Genomic DNA, 24,477 nt, shown 5'->3' on the forward strand with positions numbered 1-24,477 from the left:
CCTTGGACTAAGTTTTGTGTTTGACTTCAAAGATATTATGTCAAGGTTAAACCTTAGAAAAAGGTTGTAAAGTCAGTGTTTAAGGTCAAATAAACCTGACCCTGCCTTGGCCGGTCTTTCAAATTCACAAGGGTGGGGTATAAGGCAACGAGGCTTCTGCTATGACCATTTTTAGCATATGACTCGATTCTCTCTTTTTGGCATTTTCTTTATGCAGGATTGGGGGTTCCCTGCCCATTGTTTTTGCCTATTTTTCTGAATTCTTATCTCGGGAGAAGCGAGGAGAACACCTTAGTTGGCTGGGCATCTTCTGGATGACGGGGGGTATCTACGCGTCTGCCATGGCCTGGACCATCATTCCACACTATGGTGAGTGCCCAGCCTTTGCATAGCCCAGGGGCCCATGTTACTATGGTACCTGCCTCCAACAACATCTCCTGTCCTTAGCATCATTCCCCATACTCACACACGGTTCCCTTATATGACTTCGATCTTTCTATGGAACTTCCAAACCTGGAGACACCTCACTAATTCAATACACACATCTCTCTGGAAATAATACAATCTGTTCTTTCTCCCTCCCTCCCTCTCCATTCCTTTCTTCTTTTCCTCTTTTTTTTTTTTTAAAGATTTTATTTATTTGACAGAGGTCACAAGTAGGCAGAGAGGCAGGCAGAGAGAGAGAAAGAGGAGGAAGCAGGCTCCCTGCTGAGCAGAGAGCCCGATGTGGGGCTCGATCCCAGGACCCTGGGATCATGACCCAAGCCAAAGGCAGAGGCTTTAACCCACTGAGCCACCCAGGCCCTCATCTTCTTTTCTTCCTTTTATTTGAAAGAATGTTGATCTATATCTCCCCAGCCCTCCTCCCCCAGGCAAGTTAGGCAGTTAGGCTTCAGGGACCCCATCTAATAGATGATATAACAGAAGCCAAGAGATGTTAATGACTTCATCAAGGTCACGTCCCTGGCATGACCTTGGGTCTTGATGCTCTGCCTGCCTCCTGCCCCCATGCAGAGCTCTTGTGTACTCCACTCTAGGGCCTGCTGTCACTCTTGTTTGGCCACAGAAGTGGAGGAACCCTTACAGACAAGGTCTTGGATTCAGCCGGGACAATTTTATTATCCTGGGTAATTGCAAAAACCAGATTTTCTGGACAGAGACCTGGCAATGCTTACTTTCACAATTGGTTTTGTTAAGAGTAAAGTAGGGAGAAGGCAGCAGTTTTGAATTTGATTATTATGTCTTTTGAGCATCCTGGGCAATAAATGCACATTAGCATCCTTCAAAGTTTTTTTCAGGAAACCAATGATTATGGGTGTAGGCTTTGTTCTCATTTAGAATCCTGCAGACAACTGCCCTGAAGCTAACCAGTCCTTCTCTACGCGTGGAACTCTTTGGTGTCCTTGTTTCAAATCTTATCCTCTTTGAGTATTCTGAGGTGATGGAGTCTCCATCACCTTTAAGAAAAAGCTTTGGTGTAGACAATGCCTACTCTATTAGTTAATGTGACCCTGGGTGCATTATGCTGGTAATCTGACAAACCCTGAAATCTCAGTGATTTAACACAATAAAAGTTTCCCCACTTGTAAAGTAGGGCGAACGTTTTGATCTGCAGGTGGCTTTCCTCCATCAGTAATATTGGGGCTCAGACTCCTTCCTCCATGTGACTAAAGTCTCTGCTTGGAGAAAGACCATAAGCAGTTGTACATGGGAGGTTCTGAAGAATGGACTGCCAAGTGGACCCTGTCCTCTCTACTTACAACCCACGGGCCCCAAATCTGTAATACGATCACCCCTATTGCCAGGGACCCTTGGCCATGTAGTCTTGCTGTGTGCGAGAAAGTAGAGGAAATGGATTTGGGAAAAGTAATCTTTGCCCTATCTAGTCTTTGAGAACCCACCGGGTTTTGTACAAGTAACAGAGAGGAAATAAGAATAGGAATAATGAAATAAACAGCTGAAGCATTTTCCAGATAGTCCTGTCACCAAAAGCAGTTCTCCATCATTTTAGATACAAAATCATATTACCCTTAACTAACATCATTTCTGCACTCTGCCCTTCACCCGAAGGCACACTTTACACACACAGTACACTCCATGCATTGTGCTGTTGGTTATATGGGTCAGAGGAATCGCTTATCCTCCCCTGATTCTTGCTATATTATTTACAACCGTTAACTGGCCCCAATGAGTGAGTGCTAAGAAACTATTTCCACATTTAAATTAAGTGAGTAAAAAAATATTTTTGGGAAGTGTGGGGGACAAATAAAATCTTAATAAAAACGGAGTCAAAATAGCGGTGCTGTGTGACTGGGGACAAGTCGCTGCATCTTGTCTGGCGTGAAGAGGGAAGGAAGCAAAATGTAGAGCTCATGCCAACCGTCATACTCAGTAATTCCTGGGATGCAAAGGAGAGTGTTGAGAATATGTTTAAAACAATTCTGGCACTCGAGCTAGCTTCCGTTCCTGCAGCATCAACAATGTCAGCGACCTATTTGCAGACTGCTTGCTCCCCAAGGGAAGCCTGCCCTCACGTGGGACCAGGGAGATGCTCACTGACTCAGCTTAGGTCATATGCCCATCCTCAACTACACCCCAGAGGATGCTGGGTCCGGATTGGTTTGGTGTCTGGGTACTTCCTTCCTCAAATCCTGCACGGATTGGGGTGGGGGAGGTCTGTCCCACCCAGGCCACGTGTCTGCCAGATGGTGGAGGCCACAAGGTGCCGGGTCTTATGACAGGGGCCACTCACAATAGTCATTACCTGCTGCATCATCTTTTCACTTTGCTTTGCACACACAAGCACACACCCATGTCTGGGGTATGGTTACTAAGAAAGCGATACAAAGAATCAGGTTGGAAGCGTGTTGGCCAAGACTGAATGGGATGCCCATGGCACAGGCTGGTTGCTGGTCCCTGCTGGCTGACATCAGGGCTTGTGATTCAATATTTTACCCCAAAGAGATAGGATGTTTCTCCTGTTTGCATATGAAATCTGTGACTTTTATGTACCACCCCCCCTTTTAAAAAAGGTTTATTTGTTTATTTATCTGACAGAGAGCACACGCAGGCAGAGAGGCAGAAAGAGAGAGAGGGGGGAGCAGCCTCCCTGCCAAGCAGAGAGCCCGATGCGGGGCTCGATCCCAGGACCTTGGGATCATGACCTGAGCTAAAAGCAGAGACTTAACCCACTGAGCCACCCAGGCGCCCCTTTTATGTCCCTTTTAAAGAGTGAAGGCTCTTGGGCAATTAGGCTTCATTGAAACAAGCACTAGCTGGGCAGGGAGGGGGGACCCACCCGAGAAACATGATAGACTAGAATCACAGTGTAACAGGAGTGATTATTTACTTTAAGCGTCATTTTACCAGGACCAGATGTTTCGTCCAGACTGAACCAGACATTTGATAATATTTCTCAATGTGCCCAAGACATTAATGCTCTAACACCCCTCCACTCAGCAGGGACAAATGCCAGGGTAACTACAGAAAGGAGACTGGTGTTTGTGTACGGCTTATGCAACCCATTTAATTGCTTTTGCAGGGATGAAATGATGGGAGGTCTTGGCACCGGGAATTTGGGTGACTGAGTCATTGAGAAAGAAAATTATAAAAGTCAGAATGTTTTCCTGGTCACAACCCAGAAAAAAATTGGATATATTATGGAAGATTAATGCCTATTGTGTTCAGCACCACCAGCTGTTTGTGAAATCCTGACAGAGAAAAGTAGGACAAGCTAAAAGATCAGTGAACAGAGCCCTCCCTGTCTCCAAATTAATAGTTGTTCCATATATTTGGAAGCAGTGCACTGTTTAATTTTATTTAATTTAAGGTCCCAAAGACTACCTCATGAATGCAATAAATGCAGATTATTAAGATCACCATAAAAACCGCAGAGGCATGAGGAAATAATGTATTTGGGATAATTTACACATATTACCATAAAGAAAAATTTGTCTTAGGCAGCATACTTTATAAACATACCCACTTCTTCTCTCCTTTCCTCATTATCCACCTGAGTTTGACTGCTATGTAGTTTTGATCAACTTGACTTCTAATTCTTCCACAGTAGCTTTTGGACATGAGCAGGGAAATGTGTAAATAGTACTATGGTTTCATTTTCCCTGTCTAGTGCTGCTGTCAGGAGAAAGGAAAGGTTTTTTTTCATTCAAACGAAAACCAACAAGCCCCAGGGAGAGCATGCTGTGCAAAAATAGGTTTGATTCTGGTTGAGAAAGTTGGTTGATGTGTGTATCGTGTGGCCAAATGTGTCACGGTGGCTTCAGTCCCACGTTTCCCTACCCGAGATTCCCTGTGGCGAGCCCTTGAGTTGCACAGACTAGGAGATACCAGCAGAAACAGCTGGCAAGTAGGGCAAGTTGAAATGCAATGGGTTAAGAGTCAAAAGCAAGTAGAGGAACTTGAAACACAAAGAGAGGAATAGAGCATTCAAGATATTCACTGCTCACCACCCAGCTGGCCCCATGGTCTATGTTTACATCTAGACATACCTCAGTTTATTGTGCTTCGCAGATAGTAAATGGAATAGAGATTTTCATGTCGCGATAATGATTACCTCCAAACTTTAGAAATCGATGCATTCATTTATACAGTTTTGTCTTAAAAAAAAAAAATGCTGTTGGCATTGTCTTTGGAACTACTTGGAGTGGCATGAGAAAACCAAGTCATTGTATAACCTGGGACCATTTGATCATTTATTTGTTTATTTTTAAAAGATTTTATTTTATTATTTTTTAAATTAATAATAAAATACATTATATTTTTTAAATTAACATACAATGTATTATTAGCCCCAGGGGTACAGGTCTGTGAATCGCCAGGTTTACACACTTCACAGCACTCACCATAGCACATACCCTCCCCAATGTCCATAACCCCCCCCAATCCTCCTCCCCCCATCAACCCTCAGTTTGTTTTGTGAGATTAAGAGTCACTTATGGTTTGTCTCCCTCCTGATTCCACCTTGTTTCATTTATTCTTAAAAGATTTTATTTTTATTGATTGATTGATTGATTGATTGATTAGAGAGTAGGAGTGGGGGGAGGGGCCAAAGGAGAGGAAGAGAGAATCTCAAACAGACTCCCCACTGAGCATGGAGCCCCATGTGGGACTCGACCTCACAACTCTGAGATCATGACCTGAGCCAAAATCAAGAGTCCGATGTTTCACTGACTGAGCCACCCAGGCATTCCATAACCTTGGATTTTTTTTTTTAAACAATTATTTTGTTGCTGATACTCATCTATTTTAGTCAATAACGTTGGCACTGAATATCATGTAGCTGTTTCTAAGCAAATAAAATCTACCCTCAAAGCAGAGGAATTATTATTGGCTGTCAGAAGGTTTTGCACTTAGCAAATCTGATGGTGGTGTTATCTGCTGTTGATAGCTGTGAAAACCCCCAACACAGGGAGCCAGGATTTGTACTCTGATCCCCGTGACTGTGAAAATCGAGGCTCTTTCCGCGGTGCTACCCATTCCTTAAAAGAGGGAATTTGTGACCCATGAGGATATTTGAAATAATGTTTTGCAGATCCAGAGGCAATTTCTAAAAATGTATTTTAGAAATGCTTTCAAGGGGTAGCCTAGGTGGCGCAGTCAGTTGAGCATCTGCTTTCTACTCAGGTCATAATCCCAGGGTCCTGGGATCGAGTCCTGCATTGGGCTCCCTGCTCAGCAGAGAATCTGACTCTCTCTCTCCCTCTGTCTTTCCACCACGCGTCCCCCGCCACTTAGGTTTGCTTTCTCTTACACTCTGTCTCTCTCAAATAAATAAAATCTCAAAAAAAAAAAAAAAAAAGAAATGCTTTCAAGGATGAATGCTAATTAGGAGCTAATCCTATCTTCATTTCCATGATGATAGAATGCATTTGAATGTAGAAGCCCTGTCTTTTTAAAATTAAAAAAAAATTAATGTAGGCATACCTTGGAGATATGATGGGTTTGGCTTCAGACTACGGCAATAAAGCAACTATCAGATGAATGATTTGTTTTCCCAGTGCATCTAAAAGTTATGTTTATACCAAACTGGAGTCTAGTAAGTGTGCAATAACATTACATCTAAAAAAAATGTACATACCTTAATTAAAAAAATTCTTTACTGCTAAAAAATGCTAACCATCATCTGAGCCTCTGGCAAGTAGTAATCACTACTATCACAGATCACCATAACAAATGCAATAAGGCAAAAGTCTGAAATATTTTGAAAATTACCAAAATGTAACAAAGAGGCATAAAGTAAGTGAACGCTGATGGAAAAATGACGCCAGTGGACTTGCTTGACCCAGGGGTGCCACAAACCTTCATTTTGTAAAAACTGCAAAATCTGCAAAGCACAATAAATTGAGGTATGCCTATATTATGACTGATGGCACTTTTCAGAGTGTGGTCTCGAACCCTTGGCATTAGAATCACCTGGAGCTGGTATTGCCCTTTGACATGGGAAGAGGGAACCCCACGGTCCTAAGGCCCTGATCTGGTGTTCCTTCCTAGAAGGCAAGAGGTCCCTGAGGTACGATCACCTCAGGGTTCCTTTCCATCCAAATCATGCTCTGGGTACTCAGATCCCAAGAATTCCACTAAACTCTAGAAATCGTGACCAGGACACCTCTTCTCACTGTGGTGGAGTGTGATGGGTTCACCTGTATGAGCACGAGGCCCCTCACTTGGAGGAAGGGGCCAGGAGAAGAAATGAAAGGGGTCTCTAAAGGATAGGTCACCAGCTGGCCTTCCAGATCCTTATTTGTCAAGGCAAGGGAATAGAACATTCGTTATTGACAGTTTGTTAGCTTGAGTTTCAGTGGCTATAGAGAAATAGGGGACGCCGCCCAAGGCCCTATAAATGTCAGGCCTGGCCAGCCCTGGGAGTTGTTGAGATGCACATTCCCATGCCTGTTCCAGACTTCTGCCTCAGAAGCTTTGGAAACAGTCAGAGGTTTGCATTTTAACCTGCTCTGTGGGTGAGGCTCTGTGCCCTCCTTTGAGAGCTGGTGTTTTAAGGTCACTATAAGGTCATGTCAGAAATCCTCTGACTGTTCTCCACAGGCTGGGGCTTCAGCATGGGCACCAATTACCACTACCACAGCTGGAGAGTGTTTGTCATCATCTGTGCGCTGCCCTGCACCGTGTCCCTGGTGGCTCTGAAGTTCATGCCGGAGAGCCCGAGGTTCCTGCTGGAGGTGAGTGAGTAACCCCCATCCCCACCCTGTGAGAGACCAATAGCCCTTCGGCTGCCTCCACTCCAGCTTGTATGTTGCACACCATCCCCACGTCAGCCCGCCCGGACCCTTGTTCCTTCTGGCTTTAGTGCCGTCTCTGTTGGCTGCACAGCCTGGATTCATAGACTGTCAGAGGCGGAGGGGGCCTCCTGAGGCTGCTTCCAGTACCCCCTCTCTCCAGAAGATCTTCAAAGCTGTGGGATGTTTTCTCAAGTTGCTACGGTGAGATCTGTGGGAAAATGTGTGTCGTCCTCAAGCCCATCAGGACTCTTGACTATCCTGGACCCCTCCCCACTGGAAAGCTGCTCCTGGTGTCTTGAGAGAAGAGTCCTTCCAACCTGGGGGGCCGCTTGGGTTTGCAGAGGAGCCATAGGACTCGAAGGCTCCTACACCTCCAATTCCGAGTCCACTCATATGTCTCCTTCTAGATCTTTCTACAGAGTGATCGTCCTTGTCAAATTCCCTTGTGTCCCATTGTCAGGAACAGACGCCGCAGGGAGTTTTTCTTTAACCAGGGATCTCTCACGAATTTACCCTTTGTGGTGTGTGAGTTTTCTAGGGCTGCTGAGACAAAGGATTTTGTCACCAACAGAGTGGCTTCAAGGAACAGAAATCGCATCACAGTTCTGGAGGCTGGATGTCCAAAATCAGGATGTCTGCAGGGCTGCGTTCCCTCGGAGTCTGTAGGGGAGTCCTCCCTTGCCCCTTCCAGCTTCCAGTGCTTTGTTGGGACTCACTTGGCTTCCTTTCTGTGTCATCTCATGCACTGGCCTGCCGTGTCTCTGTATTCACATGCTGGCTTCATATAAGGACACTAGTCGAACTAGGTTAGAGGCCCACCCCACTCTGGGATGACCTCATCTTAATGACATCTATGGCAACCCTGTTTCTAAACAGGGTCCTATTCTGAGGTCTCTGGGGCTGTGGGGACACAATCCATAACAGGTTTCTTCTTTGCTTTCTCTGGTCAGGGAGGCACGTGGATCCCACCCAGCAGTCACTCGACCTTACAAACGAGGCGTGTTGTACTGTGGAATGGGAATAGTGTGTATACACCTCAGAGGCACTACCCTAGTATCCTTCCAAGATGGGCTGGGGACAGAGACTTGTCCCAATCCTTCCCAAGCCCTGGGTGGCAGTGTGTCCAAGTCTAATCACCTCACACTTAGGGTTGGACACCCCCCATAGGGTTTCCACCCCTTGTCAGTAAAGGATTTCTTATGTCTCTTTCCTTGCTTTTACCAGATGGGCAAACATGATGAAGCCTGGATGATTCTCAAGCGTGTCCACGACACCAACATGAGGGCAAAGGGGACCCCCGAGAAGGTGTTCACGGTGAGTGTGTGGCACCCATGCCAACAGGAGGGGGTCTCCCCTCTTTACTCTTTTAGCTTGCTAAAAAATGAATCTTATTATATTATTATGATACTATATTAATTTGACAAAGAGAACCTACCAAAGGGAGAATAAAACCCCTGACATTCCTATTATTGTGTCCTAATTATTTGTTCAGGTTGATAGATACCCTTGTTACCACTAATTGTTCAAAAAAAAAAAAACACACTGAAAGAAAGAACTAGCTGTGTTTTTATGGGGATAAGGATATGTACATATATTTACATCTATCTATCTATCTATCTATCTTAGAGGGAGAGGGAGAGAGAGAGAATCTTAAGCAGGCTCCATGCTTAGCACATGGGCTTGATCCTACGACCCTGTGATCCTGACCTGAGCCAAAATCAAGACCCATTTGCTTAACCAACTGAGCCAGCCAGACACCCCTCCATCTACTTTTTAAAAAGAGTATTCATTCACATTCTGTATGTTGTCTTGTGGCATTCATAGTTATCTTTTTTTTTTCTTTTATTTCTTTGACACAGAGAGAGACAGATCACAAGTAGGCAGAGAGAGAGGGAGAAGCAGGCTCCCCGCTGAGCAGAGAGCCCGATGTGGGGCTCGATCCCAGGACCCCAAGATCACGACCCGAGCTGAAGGCAGAGGCTTAAACCACTGAGCCACCCAGGCGCCCCCATAGTTATCTTTTTAACCAACGTTAATGTTGGGAATGTTAACACAGTCTTCCTAAACACATCCCAAATGCTGGAAATTTATTTACCCCGTCTTATTACCTTGTTCCTGTAAATATTGTCACAGTGAACATTTTCATACACATAGTTCCTTTCCCTTCATGTTCTCGATGTGTTTTCCAAGATAGACTCCTAGAAGTAAAATGAGTGGCTGAAAAGCACTATTATTTGTATAGCTTTTGAGTTATATTGCCAGATTACATGATTACATCTCAATAAGGCTGTGTCCGTCTACTGTGCCACAGGCAACGAGATAGCCATTTTTCTCCTCCACCCTTACCAGCATTGGCGCTTAGCGTGAATTTTGTTTCTTCCTAGTTTAAATAGTGAAAAACTAGTGAGCAGTGATTTCCATGGAGATGTCCTGTTAGGTACCAGGATCTGTGCTCCCCTGACCACGCTCTATAGCCAGGGAGGAATGCCTGCCCTGGTGGGTGCCTGTTTTGGATAACTTTCCTTCAGGCTGACTTCAAATCCATTTCCACTAGGAAGCCCTCCTGGGTTAACCTTGACTCTTACTCTGATTCACTGCTTTTGCAGCTTTGGCCTCTGCCGTTGACTCGGACAGCATACTCCTCCTTATTCACTGCTGCTTAGAAGCCCTGGTTCTCAGGCAGGACTACGTGGCAGGACCACGTAGCTAAGCATCTGCATCCTGGAGCCTGACAGTCTGGGCCTAAATCCAGTTTTGATACTTTCTAGATGTGTGGCCTTAGGCAGGGTACTCCCTTCGCCTCAGTTTCTCTATTGGGAACAGAAGGGTAATAATATCTGCAAGTATGGTTCTGGTAAGGATTCAGTTTTCTGCCTTGAAGCAGGGGCTGCATAGATGTTAACTATCATTCAAAAACATTATGACACAAGGGTGCCTGGATGGCTCAGTCAGTTAAGCATCTGCCTTTGGCTCAGGTTGTAATCTGAGGGTCCTGGGGTTGAGACCCACATCGGGCTTCCTGCTCAGTGGAGAGTCAGCCTCTCCCTCCCTCTGCTGCTCCCTCTGCTTGTGCTCTCTCTCTCTCTCTCTGTGTGTGTCAAATAAATACATAAAATCTTCTTTAAAATTGCATGACATATTTTTTCTTAAATTAACTCAAGCAAGTAAATTTTGTTGCTGTTCAATGGCCTACTTCCCTCAATTCCATGCTCCTAAAAATATCTAAAATATGGGACCAGTGCTTTTATCACAAACATTTATTAAGAAGCATAACTAACAGAAATAGTCATGATGAAAGATGTTAATTAAGGATGCAGATGGTTCTTTCCAGTCCCCTCTCCCCACTGCTGTCTGTGGGGGGTTATAAGGCTGCAGCTGGACTGCAGGTGTAGACACCAGATGTTAGCGGGGCTCCCCCGCCCAGGACCTGGGTGCACTTGGCTCAGTCTTGCCCCACCCACCGTCTCGTCAGACTGCTCTCTGAGCTCCTGCTTATTCCCAAGAGACGTCTGCATGGTCTTCTGTCTCTGCCTCAAGCCTCTGAATCCACATCAGCTGGATTGGATTGTGTGTCACATCAACGTGGTGTGAAACACACACACAGACACAAAGATGCATACACACACACTCACAGACACACACATCATACAGACACATGTATATAGACACACACATGTACACACACACATCACACACACAAACACACATCACACACATACACATGTATAGAGACATACACATGTGCATAGACACACATCATACAGACACATAGAGACATAAACATACAAACACAGACACACGTATACAGACATATACACGTGCATAGACACACACACACACATACAGACATACACACAGAGACACATGTAGACAGACATACACATGTCCACAGACACACAGACACACACATCATACCGACACACAGACACATGTATACAGACGTACACATGCACACAGACAAACATGAACACATGCATATACATACACATATGATACAGACACAAGGAGACAAACACAAACATACAGACACACACATACATATACACAGACACGTGCACACAGACCTACACATGTGCACACACACATCATACAGACACATAGGGCCATAAACACATGCAGACAGGCAGACACACACTTACAGACACATGTATACAGATATACACATGTACACAGACACATCATACAGACACAGACACACATATCATACAGACACACATATCATACACACAGACACAAAAAGACACATGTATACAGACCTACACATGCACACACAGATACACACACATCATACAGACACATAGACACATAAATGCACACACACAGACACACACATCATACAGACACACAGACATATGTATACAGACATACACATGTGCACAGACACACAGACACGTACATCACACAGACACATGTATACAGACATTCACATGTGCACAGACACATAGAGACATAAACCACACATATGTACACAGACACACACACATCATGCAGACACATAGAGACATAAACACACACATACAGATACACACATCATACATATAGACAGACACATAAACACATATATACACACATCATATATACAGACACATGTATACAGATATACACATGTGCACAGACACACAGAAACACAGACACACCTCATTCATACCAAGTATTTGCCAGTTTAATAACCTCCATGATAATTCGAGAAACTTCCTCCCTGCCTCATCCTCCCTCTTTTCCTCCTCCTTTTTTGCCTTCCCTTTCTTTCCCCTGTTCTCCCTCTGGAATATGGCAAATTCTCCTTGGCTCATGCAAGGCTCACACACTGGTCCTCCCTGGCATTCCCTGACCCGTCAGGCAGTCTGTTAGTGTATTTATTCCAAGCAAACCCACTGCTCTGCTGAGAGAGTCCTGATGGGTGATGGCTCTGCCCCTCATTTGTACGCCTGTCCCTGCCTGCCCAGGAGACTAACCTCTTTCTGGTCTTCGTCTTACCCTGGTGGCCTGTGCAGCATCTCATACCCAGTGGTTTCTGTGACTCTTGCTTCTGGAAGAACCACTTCTAAATCAACCTTGTGAGCTTGCCAGACTGGGAGTCCCTTTTAGAGAAGTGATCCCACATTCACTCCTCACAACGGGTTTATCCTTAAGTAGCCTAATTTTGAAGAATGAGATCTTGGCAAGGAAATCAACAGAGCCTCCAGTTTCCAAAGGCAGAAGCTAAGCCTCTCACTTGAGCACCAGAGCCCCTCCCCTCCGGGATGGCCACGCATCCCCAGGAAGTCAGAGATTCCAGATCCCAGAGCTGGAATGTGAACCGTGGGTGGGCACTCTCTTTTACCCCACCCTGCGGGCTAGCCGTGCATCCTTACCTCTGCTTTTAGTAGTTTTCAACTCATGCGAAGGAGAATCAGAACGGTTGTGGCTTCGGCATTCCCTGCTGACTTGGTGATCATATTAATTGGGTAGAAGTGGATGACTGGTTGGGCCAGGGGAGAGAAAAGAAAGAAACAACTGGAAAATGTTGAAAGGTTAGAGAGCAGAAGCAATCAGGAGTGAACTCCTTCCTGACGGGGTTAACTGCTTGGCTCCAGAGTGCTCCCTGCAGCAAATAATGCACTTTTTTTTTTTTTAAAGATTTGAATTATTTATTTGACAGAGAGGTCACCAGTAGGCAGAGAGGCAGGCAGAGAGAGAGGGAAGCAGTCTCCCCACTGAGCAGAGCGCCCGATGCGGGGCTCGATGATCCCAGGACCCTGAGATCATGACCCGAGCCGAAGGCAGAGGCTTAACCCACTGAGCCACCCAGGAGCCTCAAATAATGAACTTTTGATTGTACTTGGAGATCAACAAAGGCTAGGGTCCTCACCTTCACCTTTGTGCCGCTGGGGTTCAGGACTCCTACCCTGAAATACAGGCACCTTGGCATACTGAATATCTTAAGCGAAGGAGTTTGAGAAAGTGCCAGAAGTAGGAAGATCACTCTGACCTTTCCCACTCACCCTTCTTAGGTCATAGATCTCCTGTGTGAAGTGACTGTCCCTGTACCAGGAGGAAAGAAGACGTTCTTATCACCAGAGATCGGGGGAGGGTCAAGGAGGCTGCATCAGCAAACCTTGTTACATTAATTCTTTCTTCCTAGTTACTTCTTCACCATTTACTACCCTAAGCCCACATCCCTTTGTCATGTTAATTCCTCACAAACTCATGGTTTCGTGGCCTCAAAGGTATAAGAGTTTTCTGCTCTGGTCACATCTTCAGGCTTTCATTCTCTTTGGAAGCCTCCCTTGTCTATGTTAAAATTTGATAAAATGTGTAGGTTTTTCTCCTGTTGATCTGTGTTTGTCAGTTAAATTTTCAGACGCAGCCTGAGATGCTTAGAGGAGCTGGGCAAACTTCTTCCTCCCCTCCAAAGCCCTAGGTTTCAGCCATCCCATTGGCCGGCTGCCTCACAGGCTTCTGATCTGCCACCTGGCAGGTGTCCCCAGTAAAACGTTCTGCAGGTCTGGTGTGAACACAGACCATATTTTGATATAGACCCCATCAAAAACAGTATCTTAGTTAATTGTAATTTAGAGTAATTTTGCTTGAGGCTAGGCTGTCCATTCACCCACTCCCAAATCCCTAGGGAATAGAACGTTTTTTGTGGTTTTTTTTCCCCCTAGGAGCGCCAAAAGGAAAAACATTGCACTTGAGTGGATATCTTAATGCTTTTGAATATGATTTTTGACATGCTTCCTGATTTGATGTCATCCTTGCCCTGTGGCCTCTTTTGACTGCAATGAGGGCTCCTGGGCTCTCTGGGGGTATTTGACAGCAGGAAGTCCAGCTCCAACCAAGAGTTCTGTTGCAGAGCCTGTGTGTTCACTCCCCTGCGTCCTTGTCAGAGCCCAGGCAGAGAGATTTGCGAAGGAGGCACACCTGCGGAGGAGGGTAGGATGGGCTTAGGAGGCTCTCAGGATGCTCTCGTACCTCCAGTTTCAGGAAGAACATGGATGCTTTTATTAGACTCTCAAAGGGGCCACCCAGCCCTCCCCAAAGTTTAAGAATTACTGTTTTTAGGGTTTAGAAGAGCACAGCCATGCCATCCTAGACCTCATGCTCAGAGTTAATGAGTCTGTTGTCCACACCCAAGGGCTGTCTTTTCCCTCTGGCATTGCTAGCCTTATCTGTGTATCTCTTTTTGTTTCCTCCCCTTCCTTCCTTCTCAGATAGCAGAAGAAAACGATGGAGATGCTTGTAGGACTAAAACTTTTTTTCCCTAGACAATAGTTCGTTGGAAGGGGTGATGGCAATTCTGATTTTTTTTTTTTTTTGAGTGTGCTCCCCCATTTTCCTCTGAATAAGTCTGCAAGCATGGACCTTGCTAACTTGGCTAACCATCTCCTTAACATGATGGTTAGTTACAGAATCCAGTGGTTGCTTTAAACACTAGGTAACTTGACAGTCACGGTCTTGGTGAGTCAGGATTGCAAATTGCAGCTGTCTGCTGACACTGGACAAGTCTTTCTGGGGCCCTTTAGTGGGGGAGCTGAGTTGTATAACCTATCCCCACTCCCCATTTCTTTGATTTCCATTAGAAAAGCCAGAGACAGCAAGGAGGACATGATTTCTCCTATTCTGGTGTGTTTTTAAAATACCTTAAGTAGTAGGGCACCCGGGTGGCTCAGTGGGTAAAGTGGCTGACTCTTGATTTTGACTCAGGTCACAATCTCAGGGTCCTGGGATTGAGCCCTGCTTCAAGCTCCATGCTCAGTGGGGATTCTGCGTGAGCATTCTCTCTCTGCCCTCTCCTTCTGCCCCTCTCCCTGCTTGTGTGCATGCTCTCTCTCCCTCACTCTCTCTCTAAAATATATAAATCTTTGGAAAACGAAATCTTAAGTAGCAACCTCCTCCCCAAAACACACACACCATTGCTTGCATGGGTTCTAGACTTCTGTGATGTTAATTATTAATACCTATTAAGGACAGACTTGTGAATTTTAAGGTGGGGTCAGCTCTACTGTGGGCAAATCAGATATACATGGTAATTCAGCATATTATCACTAACGAATATAAATTTCTCAAAAGCATCATCTGGTCAAAAGATGGATTCATCTTGTCTACAGGGGGATATATCTTCCTGAGAAAGATTCCCTAAGAGAGTCCATGTACACCTTTGGTTAAGAATCACAGACTAGAGGATCATCCAAGGCTCCTATAGCCTTTGATATGTGACATAAAATTAGTTACATTAATTAAACACTGAAAAGTCTGATACAGAGTGGGGTTACGATTCTCTAGACAATCTTTGCTTTGCAGGTTTCCCACATCAAAACTCCCAAGCAAATGGATGAATTCATTGAGATCCAAAGTTCAACAGGAACTTGGTACCAGCGCTGGCTGGTCAGGTTCAGCACCACTTTCAAGCAGGTATGATTGGGAACATGTGGGGGATGAGAGGGAGGACATCTGGAACCCTGTAACTTCGGTGGATGAAGGATAAAGACCATGAACACCCCCATCAACCCAAGGCACTGTGATGGGGAAGGAAGTGCCCTGGATGGAACGTTTGGGACACAGTTGTGCCTGCTCCTCACCCACCATGTTGCTTGAGCCAATGTCACCATGACGTATCTAAACCTTAGTTTCTTTTCTTTGCTCTTCCTTCCCAAGGCAGAGATTTTGAACACTGGTGAAATGTCTACTGTTAGTAAACACCCTTCTCTCCAGCATCTTCTCTTTACGTAATCTGTAGGAAGAAAGGAATGAGTGAAGGAGATGTCCCTTTGGGGTGTGTTGGTGGCTTTTGAGAAAGTCTCTAGGAAGGGCAAGGCCATTTCTCTGGAGAAGGGCCTCCTGTAGCCAACTCAGCTGTCAAGCACCAAGGCAACCTATGAATGGTTGAATGGTTGTTAACTGTTGAGAATATCACCCATTCCCATGGGCAAGGAGCAGAGCTCATTACTCAAGGTTACCCAGTGTCTTGAAATCCCAACTCACTGTGCTTTTGATGATGTATGATTGTGTTCCCAGGGAAGATGCTCCAGGACTGTTATGTTAGAGGCAAAGCCCAAGCAGTAAGAAGAGAAGAGGCTTTGTTATTTGAACAGATTTGCTTTCTCTGGAAGATCATGGTTGTCCATTCTCTCATGGGGTCCTAGGAAATTTATCAGAAAATCCTAGAAATGAGCTCTTTCAAGTCACAAGCCTCTTGATTTAATAACCCTTCTGTGTGTGGGTTACAGGTCTGGGATAATGCCCTCTACTGTGTGATGGGGCCCTACAGGATGAACACGCTGATTCTGGCTGTGGTCTGGTTCACCATGGCTTTAAGGTAAACTCTATCATAACCTCTTTAACTTCCCTAAGCCTCCAGCACCTCCTCTATAAAGCAAAGATAACAATTAGTTCTAACTCTTAGAATCTAGATGCTTTTGGCTGCAAGTAAAAGACAGCCCACTCTCATGGCTTCTACAACAAGGATGCTTTTTGTCCTTTGTAACAAGAATCCCATAGAGAGTCAATCTTCACGAGTGGTTTCAGTCCCAGGCTCCATCTCCTGGTGGCTGCTAGATGCCTGTGCACTTCTTGGCATCCTGTCAATGTGGGAAAATGTCCCAAGGAGGAAGAGGCTGCCTCTCTCTGAGTTTCTCCTCGTAACAGCAAGGAAGACTTTCTCAGGAGCTCCCCCCGCACAAACCCTGCAGCCTTTCTCTCTATTACCCAGATGTGTGTCACACCCCTAGTGCCAAACTACCTGGTGAAGGGGATGGGATTTCCCAGTGATTGTAGACTAATCAGGGTTTGTGTGTGGGCTAAAGATATTGTTAGCTTTCCTGAGGTTTGGTGCCCAAACAAAATCTAGTTTCCAAGGAACGAGTAGGGAGCAAGTGCTGAGTGGGCAGCTGTAAGCGGCATTGTGACTATGGGATAAAACAGTGAGACTCTGTGGCACTATGCCCTACGATAAGGAAGATAGAGTGTGATGGGAATGATGATTAGCTGGCTCTTTTCTTAAGTGGTAGAAGAGTCATTTCATGCACCTCCAAATATCATGACCCTCTTTATGCCACTTAAGCCACTGAAAGCATTATGAGACTATATACTGTATAAAGGAAGCGCTTGCATTAATTTCTGGCACTAAGTAAGTCCTCAATTAATTGCTATTATCAATGAAGAACTGTCAATGAGATTTAAAACTTTCATCTGTGAACTTGCTTGGTTCGCCAACACCTGTGCCCAAAGGAAACAAAATGGGGTCTAATGACCTCTTTGACTCATGGAGGAACATGGGGAGACCTGATTTCTTTCAGTACCTATTCATGGAAACCCAAATGGGTAAAGTGAAGAGGAAGCTGGGCCCTCCTCCCCACCCACTTCTTCAAAGTGAGGAGGGAACGTTTCAGAAGCCAAAGATGGTGGACACTAGGATTCAATTCACTGAGAGTTCTAAAATATGTCTTGCTCATATTTACTTATAGCTGATTGAATTTTGTTGACTAGGTAATGCATTTTAAATGTTGAAACAACCAGGAAATACATGTGCATAGCTTTCCATAGGGTAGCACCACACTGTCTTCAAACAGGGCCTTATTGCTAGACTCTTGGGAAGTCTTTAGGATTCTATTTTGAACAATGAATAATTGTGTTTGTAAGCAACTTTGTACTTGAGGGAGCTGATCGATGGAATAGGTTTCTAGAAATGGGATTATGGAGTCAAAGGGGGTAAATCCAACAGTGATTTTTTTTTCGACAATGCCCTCTCCTCCATGTGGTATTGTACAATTTTTCCTGCAGTGTATGAGAGCATCTGTTCACCTACAACCGAGTAGTTGAGAATGATAATGGTGTGGCTTTAATTTGCATTTTTCCTATTATGAGTGGGATGGAGCATCTTTTTTAAATGTTTAGTGGCCAGTTTTTTTTTTTTTAAAGATTTTATTTATTTATTTGACAGAGAGAGGGATCACAAGTAGGTATAGAGGCAGGCAGAGAGAGAGGAAGGGAAGCAGGCTTCCTGCTGAGCAGAGAACCTGACACGGGGCTCGATCTCAGGACCCTAGGATCATGACCTGAGCCGAAGGCAGAGGCTTTAACCCACTGACCCACCCAAGCGCCCCAGTGGCCAGTTTTTTGAGTTGATGATCCTGAATTCGGCCGGTATAAAGTCAGATCATCTACAGGTGGAGGTAGTTTTGCTTCTTGCTTTGCAATTTTGTATCCTTGCAATTTTGTATCTCTTTCTCCTGTCTAACTGAGTTAGTTAAGCCCTACGATGTGGTGGTAAAGAGTAGTCCTGATAAGACTAAGTCTGGGTAAGATAAGAGTAGTCTGGGTCTTGTCCCTGACATGAGTGAAGATGCACCTACTCTCCACATGAAGTGAGTTCTGTATTTTCTTACATGTTAAGGACGTGCCCACCAATTCCCAATCTATTGTTTGTTTGTTTTTTTAATCAGGAATGTATTTTTTTTTAATCAAATGCCTTTTCAGAGTCTATGGAGATGGTCATGATTTTTTCCCTTAGATCTGTTCATATGAGGAGTGATAGTATGGCACATAGTAATTGTCTTAATTTCTAATAATGAACCATATTCGTACATTTTAAATGAGCTTGATTTATGTCATGTTAGGGATACAGACTCTGATCACGAAAGAATTGCCTAATGCTGCTCAAATATTCTGTCTTCTCTCTTACAGCTACTACGGACTGACAGTTTGGTTCCCTGATATGATCCGGTATTTTCAAGACGAAGCCTACAAGTCCAAAATGAAGGTGTTTCTTGGTGAGCACGTGTATGGCGCCTCCATCAACTTCACGATGGAGAATCAGATTCACCAACGTGGGAAACTTGTGAATGACAAGTAAGTGAGAGACCATGAGCTTTCCCCAGATCGAGATGGTGGTCTGTGAGGATTGCTCTTGGGAGAGGAGCCACTGGAAAGAGAATTCAGTATGGCAGGTGAATGATCTCCAAGGCTCTTGGAGTACCTCAGAGACACAATGAGGCCTAGTGGCCTCCAGGCATCTTTAGTCATCTGACTAGAACTTATTCATCCAAGGATAGAGACATTTGACTGAGGAGAGGCAATCAGACCAATTTTCCTGAGGCCTCACACCTTTCATGGAGATGTGCAAAGGGCTGTGGCCTCCTACTGCTGCCTGCCTAGAAAGCGGGCCCAGAGGGTTGAGAACCCCATACTAATCTACTACCTGTTTTTTGAGCCTTTTCTGTGATCTTAGGAAGCTTCTCTAGAAGCAAATCCAGAGGATAATATGATAATACTTTTTGTTATTCTTTGGCTTAATATTACCTCCAAGGGTTGGTCAGCATGGCCCATTGCCATCAAGAGTGTTGTTCCATAGGGGAAAAATGAGTGGTGTATTTGAAGAGTCCTGCCCACATCTTTGTGGGGCTGCCTCCTCAATCCCTTTTGCTTCTCTTCCTATTCCTAGGACCCATGAGATGGACAGTCAGTCCCCCCACTGGGCTTTAAGAATGCCTCTTTGAGGCTGTGCTCTACAGGACCACCCTGCCCCCGCCTGCGAGTCAGGACACAGTCAATTAAAGTTGACCCCAGGCCACATTATTCACTAAGCTGAACATTTATCCCCGTTTCCCTTCTTGATTGTACTTAGCAAGTTCATCAAGTCAGCTGCATGGTGACATCAGAAATACCACAGCCCAGATAGTTCAGTGTCAATGATACAAACTACCCCATATTTACCACCTCTTTATAAGAATCAACACTGTGAATTCTCCCCTGGGGTGCATGGTCTCCCGTGACCCCTGTGCTTACCTACGTGTTTGAGCGTAGTGGCCCAGCCCGTGACTGTCAGCCACATTAGGAGAGGAGCCTATGTCTGGGTGAAGTCCAAGAGGGTAGGAGGATGTCTCTTGCAGGCTAGTCCATATCACTCGCACAGGCCACACCCGAGCAAACGCTCAGTTATTTAGGATGAGAAAGTGTGAGAGGAAAGGGGAATATCATTTCTACAAATATGAGATCTTTGGGGAGGAAGGTTAGGACAAGCATGAGTGGACAAGGAATTCGGGCTTTCAGATGATATATTTTTTTAATGCAAAACCCAGTCACAAACATCTACACAATTACATGCCTGCACATACACATAGCCTCTGTGTAGAGACTTTGGTCACCAAACTCTACTGAGAGTGGCCACTCCAGGGATGGCAGCTCGAGCTAGCAGGGGTGGGTGGGGGTTACCCTGGGATTTCTCACTCTCAAAGGAGCTTCTGTTTAAGTGGGGAGATATTGTGCCGACATTGCCAATGAAGAAATGTTGCCCAAAGAACACTTTGGAAATGTTGAAAATGAAGGGACATTATGGATGGCCAGATGTCACCCATGAAATGACACCATTCTCTGCAGAGATGAATTCAGTAAAAGAGACCTCATTTATGAAGTTTCCAATGTTTGTTGATACTCTTTTGTGGTATTAGTAATAAAGGATCATAGAATGACATTGATCATGAGGCTTATAATCATAACCATGGCAGCCAACATTATAAAGCATTTTTAGGTGTGAGCAGCTGCTTTAAGCACCCTAATAGACTATGTCATTTAATCCTCACAAAAATGAAGGAGGCCTCCAGGAGGTAAGACATATGTTTTCCTGTTGTACGGGGAGGGAAATAGAAGCTCAGAGAAGCTGAGTAACTTGCCCACATCACACAGCTAATGTAAATAGAAATGTCTTTCCCGGGGTGCCTGGGTGGCTCAGTGGGTTAAAGCTTCTGCCTTTGGCTCAGGTCATGATCCCAGGGTCCTGGGATCGAGCCCCACATTGGGCTCTCTGCTTAGCAGGGAGCCTGCCTCCAGCACCCCCTGCCTGCCTCTCTGCCTACTTGTGATCTCTGTCAAATAAATAAATAAAATAAAATAAATGTCTCTCCAAAACACAGACATTCAGACTCCAATCTCATACTTTTAACAACTAGATATTGTCTCACTGAAAACTGTCCCTTCCCACAGAGGCCCTGTGGTACATGGTGTCTTCTGCATTCAGAAGTTCATCACGGGGTGCCTGGGTGGCTCAGTTGGTTAAGCATCTGCCTTCAGCTCAGGCCATGATCCCAGCATCCTGGGATGAGCCCCTCATCAGGCTCCCTGCTCGGCTGGGAGTCTGTTTCTTCCTCTCTCTCCATCCTTCCCCCCTGCTCATGCTCTCTCTCTCTCAAATAAATAAATAAAATCTTAAAAAAAAAATTTAAAAAGTTCATTGCAATGCCAGCGCCCTTATGGTTTGCAACAGGCTGGTTTTGTAGTTCTTAGATTTAGCTACATAAAAAAATGGGAACTTCTGATCCACTCTGTTCTTTTAACCTTTCTCAGCCTCTGGAAGCTTTCATCAAGCTTCTGGGTGGGAGTGAGGAGGAAGCAAGTAGTCTTGAAAATGGTGGTCTCCTGTGGACCCAGGACCTCCCCCCAACCCCTGGGACTATACAGTTATTGCCAAGGGTCTGGGAATGCACAGGCATGCCAAGGCTTGTCTGAGAGTGGATGTGAATATTCTGTACACACAGGTATGCTGCCATGTTTCTGTATTTCAAGAGCATGTGGTTGTTTTTGTGTAATTATTCAAATATAAATTCCTTCAGAAGTTGCAGTGAGTTAATTTTAACTTGTCATTTATATGGTTTCTTTGTTTTGTTTTGTTTTGGAGAGAGGGAGAGAGCAGGGAGAGGGGCAGAGAGAGAATCCTAAGCAGACTCCATGCCCAGCATGGAGCCAGACTAGGGGCTTGATCTCACAATCCCCAGGTCAGGAGCTGAGCCAAAATCAAGAATCAGATTCTTAACAGACTGAGCCACCCAGGTGCCTCTCACTGTTTTTTAACTAATGGGTCTTAAAAGTACAACCACTATGCGTGAAATCCATTACTTAACCCCCAGCAAATTGAATAGAACGTTGTTTTTCTCCGTGAAAGATTAGGAACCTCAGAACTTAGCTAAGAAATGAAGGAACCTGAGTTTCTTTTCTTGGATCATGCTGCCCCCTGCTGATCATGGGTTAGAAAGCACTTCATCTTCAAAAACCCGAACCCTCCTTGGAGATCTCGTTCACTTCAGCTGGGGTGGCCCATGTCTCCAGATGTGCTCTGTATTCCTCCTCTGATGTTATCCACACGTTGCTAATTTAAAATGTAAATAGAGGGCGCCTGGGTGGCTCAGTGGGTTAAGCCGCTGCCTTCGGCTCAGGTCATGATCCCAGAGTCCTGGGATCGAGTCCCGCATCGGGCTCGCTGCTCAGCAGGAAGCCTGCTTCCTTTCCTCTCTCTCTGCCTGCCTCTCTGCCTACTTGTGATCTCTCTCTGTCAAATAAATAAAATCTTAAAAAAAATAAAATGTAAATAGAAATTATTTACCTTATTGGCTGTCGCACACAGGGGACAATGACTGGTGTAGGTAGGGCTTCAGACTTCTCCCACAGGGTTTGTGAATAGAGGAGAACCTGTTGAAGCCTGAACTGCATCCTGCTGTAAGACAGTCCCTTTGGCTCCGAGAAGAAATGGAAGTACATAGATTCGTTTGGGCCTCTTCCCCAGGCACCATCCACAGCCCTCCTGGTGCATCTGATGGGACCAGGTGGCTCTGAGAAGTTTTTGGGAAATGCAAGAAAGACAAGAGAAAAAGTTCATATTCTAAATGCTGAGCCAAAATGTCAGGCCAGGCTTCTCATACCGTTAACTGAAAGCAGGATAGTTGTTGTTGTTTTGTCTGAGAGCATGTGTAAACTAATTAGTTCATTACCCTCTCTGCTTGGGGAGACATTTCTGCTTGGCAAGGCTAACTTCTGTAAGGGTTAGGGCAGGGGAAGAGTATGATACAAGACAATCAGGGGGAAAAAAATAGGACCTGCCTCACGAGTTCTCTTGGAAGGTCAGGGGATTGAACCCTGAAATGAGGGTGATTTAGCAGAAAAGAGAAGAAGGTTGATTTCATGCGTCACACTGAGGCGTCACCCCCACTGTTCAAAGCTCTTTTCAGCGAGGCAGAAATAAGAATTTTTTTCACCTCCCGTGCATCTGTTTCAGGGCAGTGAAGTCCCATGAAGCCACCAGGGGTGGGAAATGTGTAAATGCACCTTCCGGCTTCCAGGCCTGGGGAAGTAGCTTGAGGGGCTGGATTTCAAGCCTCGAGGGGTCAGAGACTCGCGGAGCATCTCTGACTTGCGTAAGTCTCTGGTTCCACATCGGAAAGCCGTCATCTTGGTAGATAACATGCCTCATGCTTCAGAGTTGATCAAATCTCTCATTTAATCTAGGCCCTGCAAAGATATTTGTGGAGACTCTTCCGGGGTATTTTATAACCTCTCTGGCTGCTGAAAATTGGCTTGCTTTCTCCCCATCAAACATTTACTCAGGTTATTGCAAATAAATAGAAATCCTATTCATTGGGGGATGTTTATTCGGTATCTAAGCTATTTCATTAGTCCCAACAGTTCCCCCTTTGTTATTGTGTACGATCTCATCCTCTGCAAATAAACATTGTTTTGTCTCCTTTCTTCTCTCTCTCTCTTTTTTATTCCACTGTGAAGTACATCAAATATGCAGAGAATAGAGAATAATGGAAACAACGTGCTTCAGAGCAGCTGGCTTTATAAAATCATAAGCTGTGCTATATTTACGTCAGATCTTAAAATAGATTAAACATTACTCACTTGGTGAGCCTCGATGGGAATTCCTCTCCCTCCTAAAGCATAATGACCACCATTGTTAATAAACCTGGTGTTTTACACTGATGGATGTTTTTATACTTTTCCCGTGTGTCTATGTTGACAAACATTGTACAATACTTTTTACATGGTTTGGAGTTAGATAAATATCATACTATGTTGTATATGTAAATGTATATTATACTATAGATTTTGCAACTTGTTTTTTTTTGTATAGAATTAGGGGTTTGGGGGGTGCATGGGTAGCTCAGTGGGTTAAGCCTCTGACTTCGGCTCAGGTCATGATCTCAGGATCCTGGGATTAAGCCCCGCATCGGGCTCTCTGCTCAGTGGGGAGCCTGCTTCCCCTTCTCTCTCTGCCTGCCTGTGATCTCTCTCTCTCTCTGTGTGTCAAATAAATAAATAAAATCTTTTTAGAAAGTAGGGTTTTTAAAAAAAATATTTTATTTATTTATTTGAGAGAGAGTGAGAGCGAGGGAGAGCATGAGGGGGGCAGGCGCAGAGGGAGAAGCAGCCTCCCTGCTGAACAGGGAGTCTGATGAGGGGCTTGATCCCAGGA

The 24,477-nt window shown here is 44.9% G+C and overlaps 1 protein-coding gene across 3 annotated transcripts in view; it reads left to right on the plus strand.

The window, feature by feature from the left end:
- The window catches only part of SV2B (synaptic vesicle glycoprotein 2B), a 192,779-nt gene that overhangs the window by 142,981 nt on the left and 25,321 nt on the right, over positions 1–24,477 (plus strand). For all 3 annotated transcript variants that reach the window (XM_047738761.1, XM_047738760.1, XM_047738762.1), the window contains exons 4-9: positions 218–369; positions 7,063–7,196; positions 8,481–8,570; positions 15,540–15,650; positions 16,466–16,554; positions 18,921–19,085. In XM_047738761.1, coding sequence (XP_047594717.1) covers positions 218–369; positions 7,063–7,196; positions 8,481–8,570; positions 15,540–15,650; positions 16,466–16,554; positions 18,921–19,085 — 741 coding nt within the window. The remainder of the gene's footprint in view (positions 1–217; positions 370–7,062; positions 7,197–8,480; positions 8,571–15,539; positions 15,651–16,465; positions 16,555–18,920; positions 19,086–24,477) is intronic.

The sequence above is a fragment of the Lutra lutra genome, chromosome 7, assembly GCF_902655055.1.
Source record: "Lutra lutra chromosome 7, mLutLut1.2, whole genome shotgun sequence".
Classification (NCBI taxonomy): domain Eukaryota; kingdom Metazoa; phylum Chordata; class Mammalia; order Carnivora; family Mustelidae; genus Lutra; species Lutra lutra.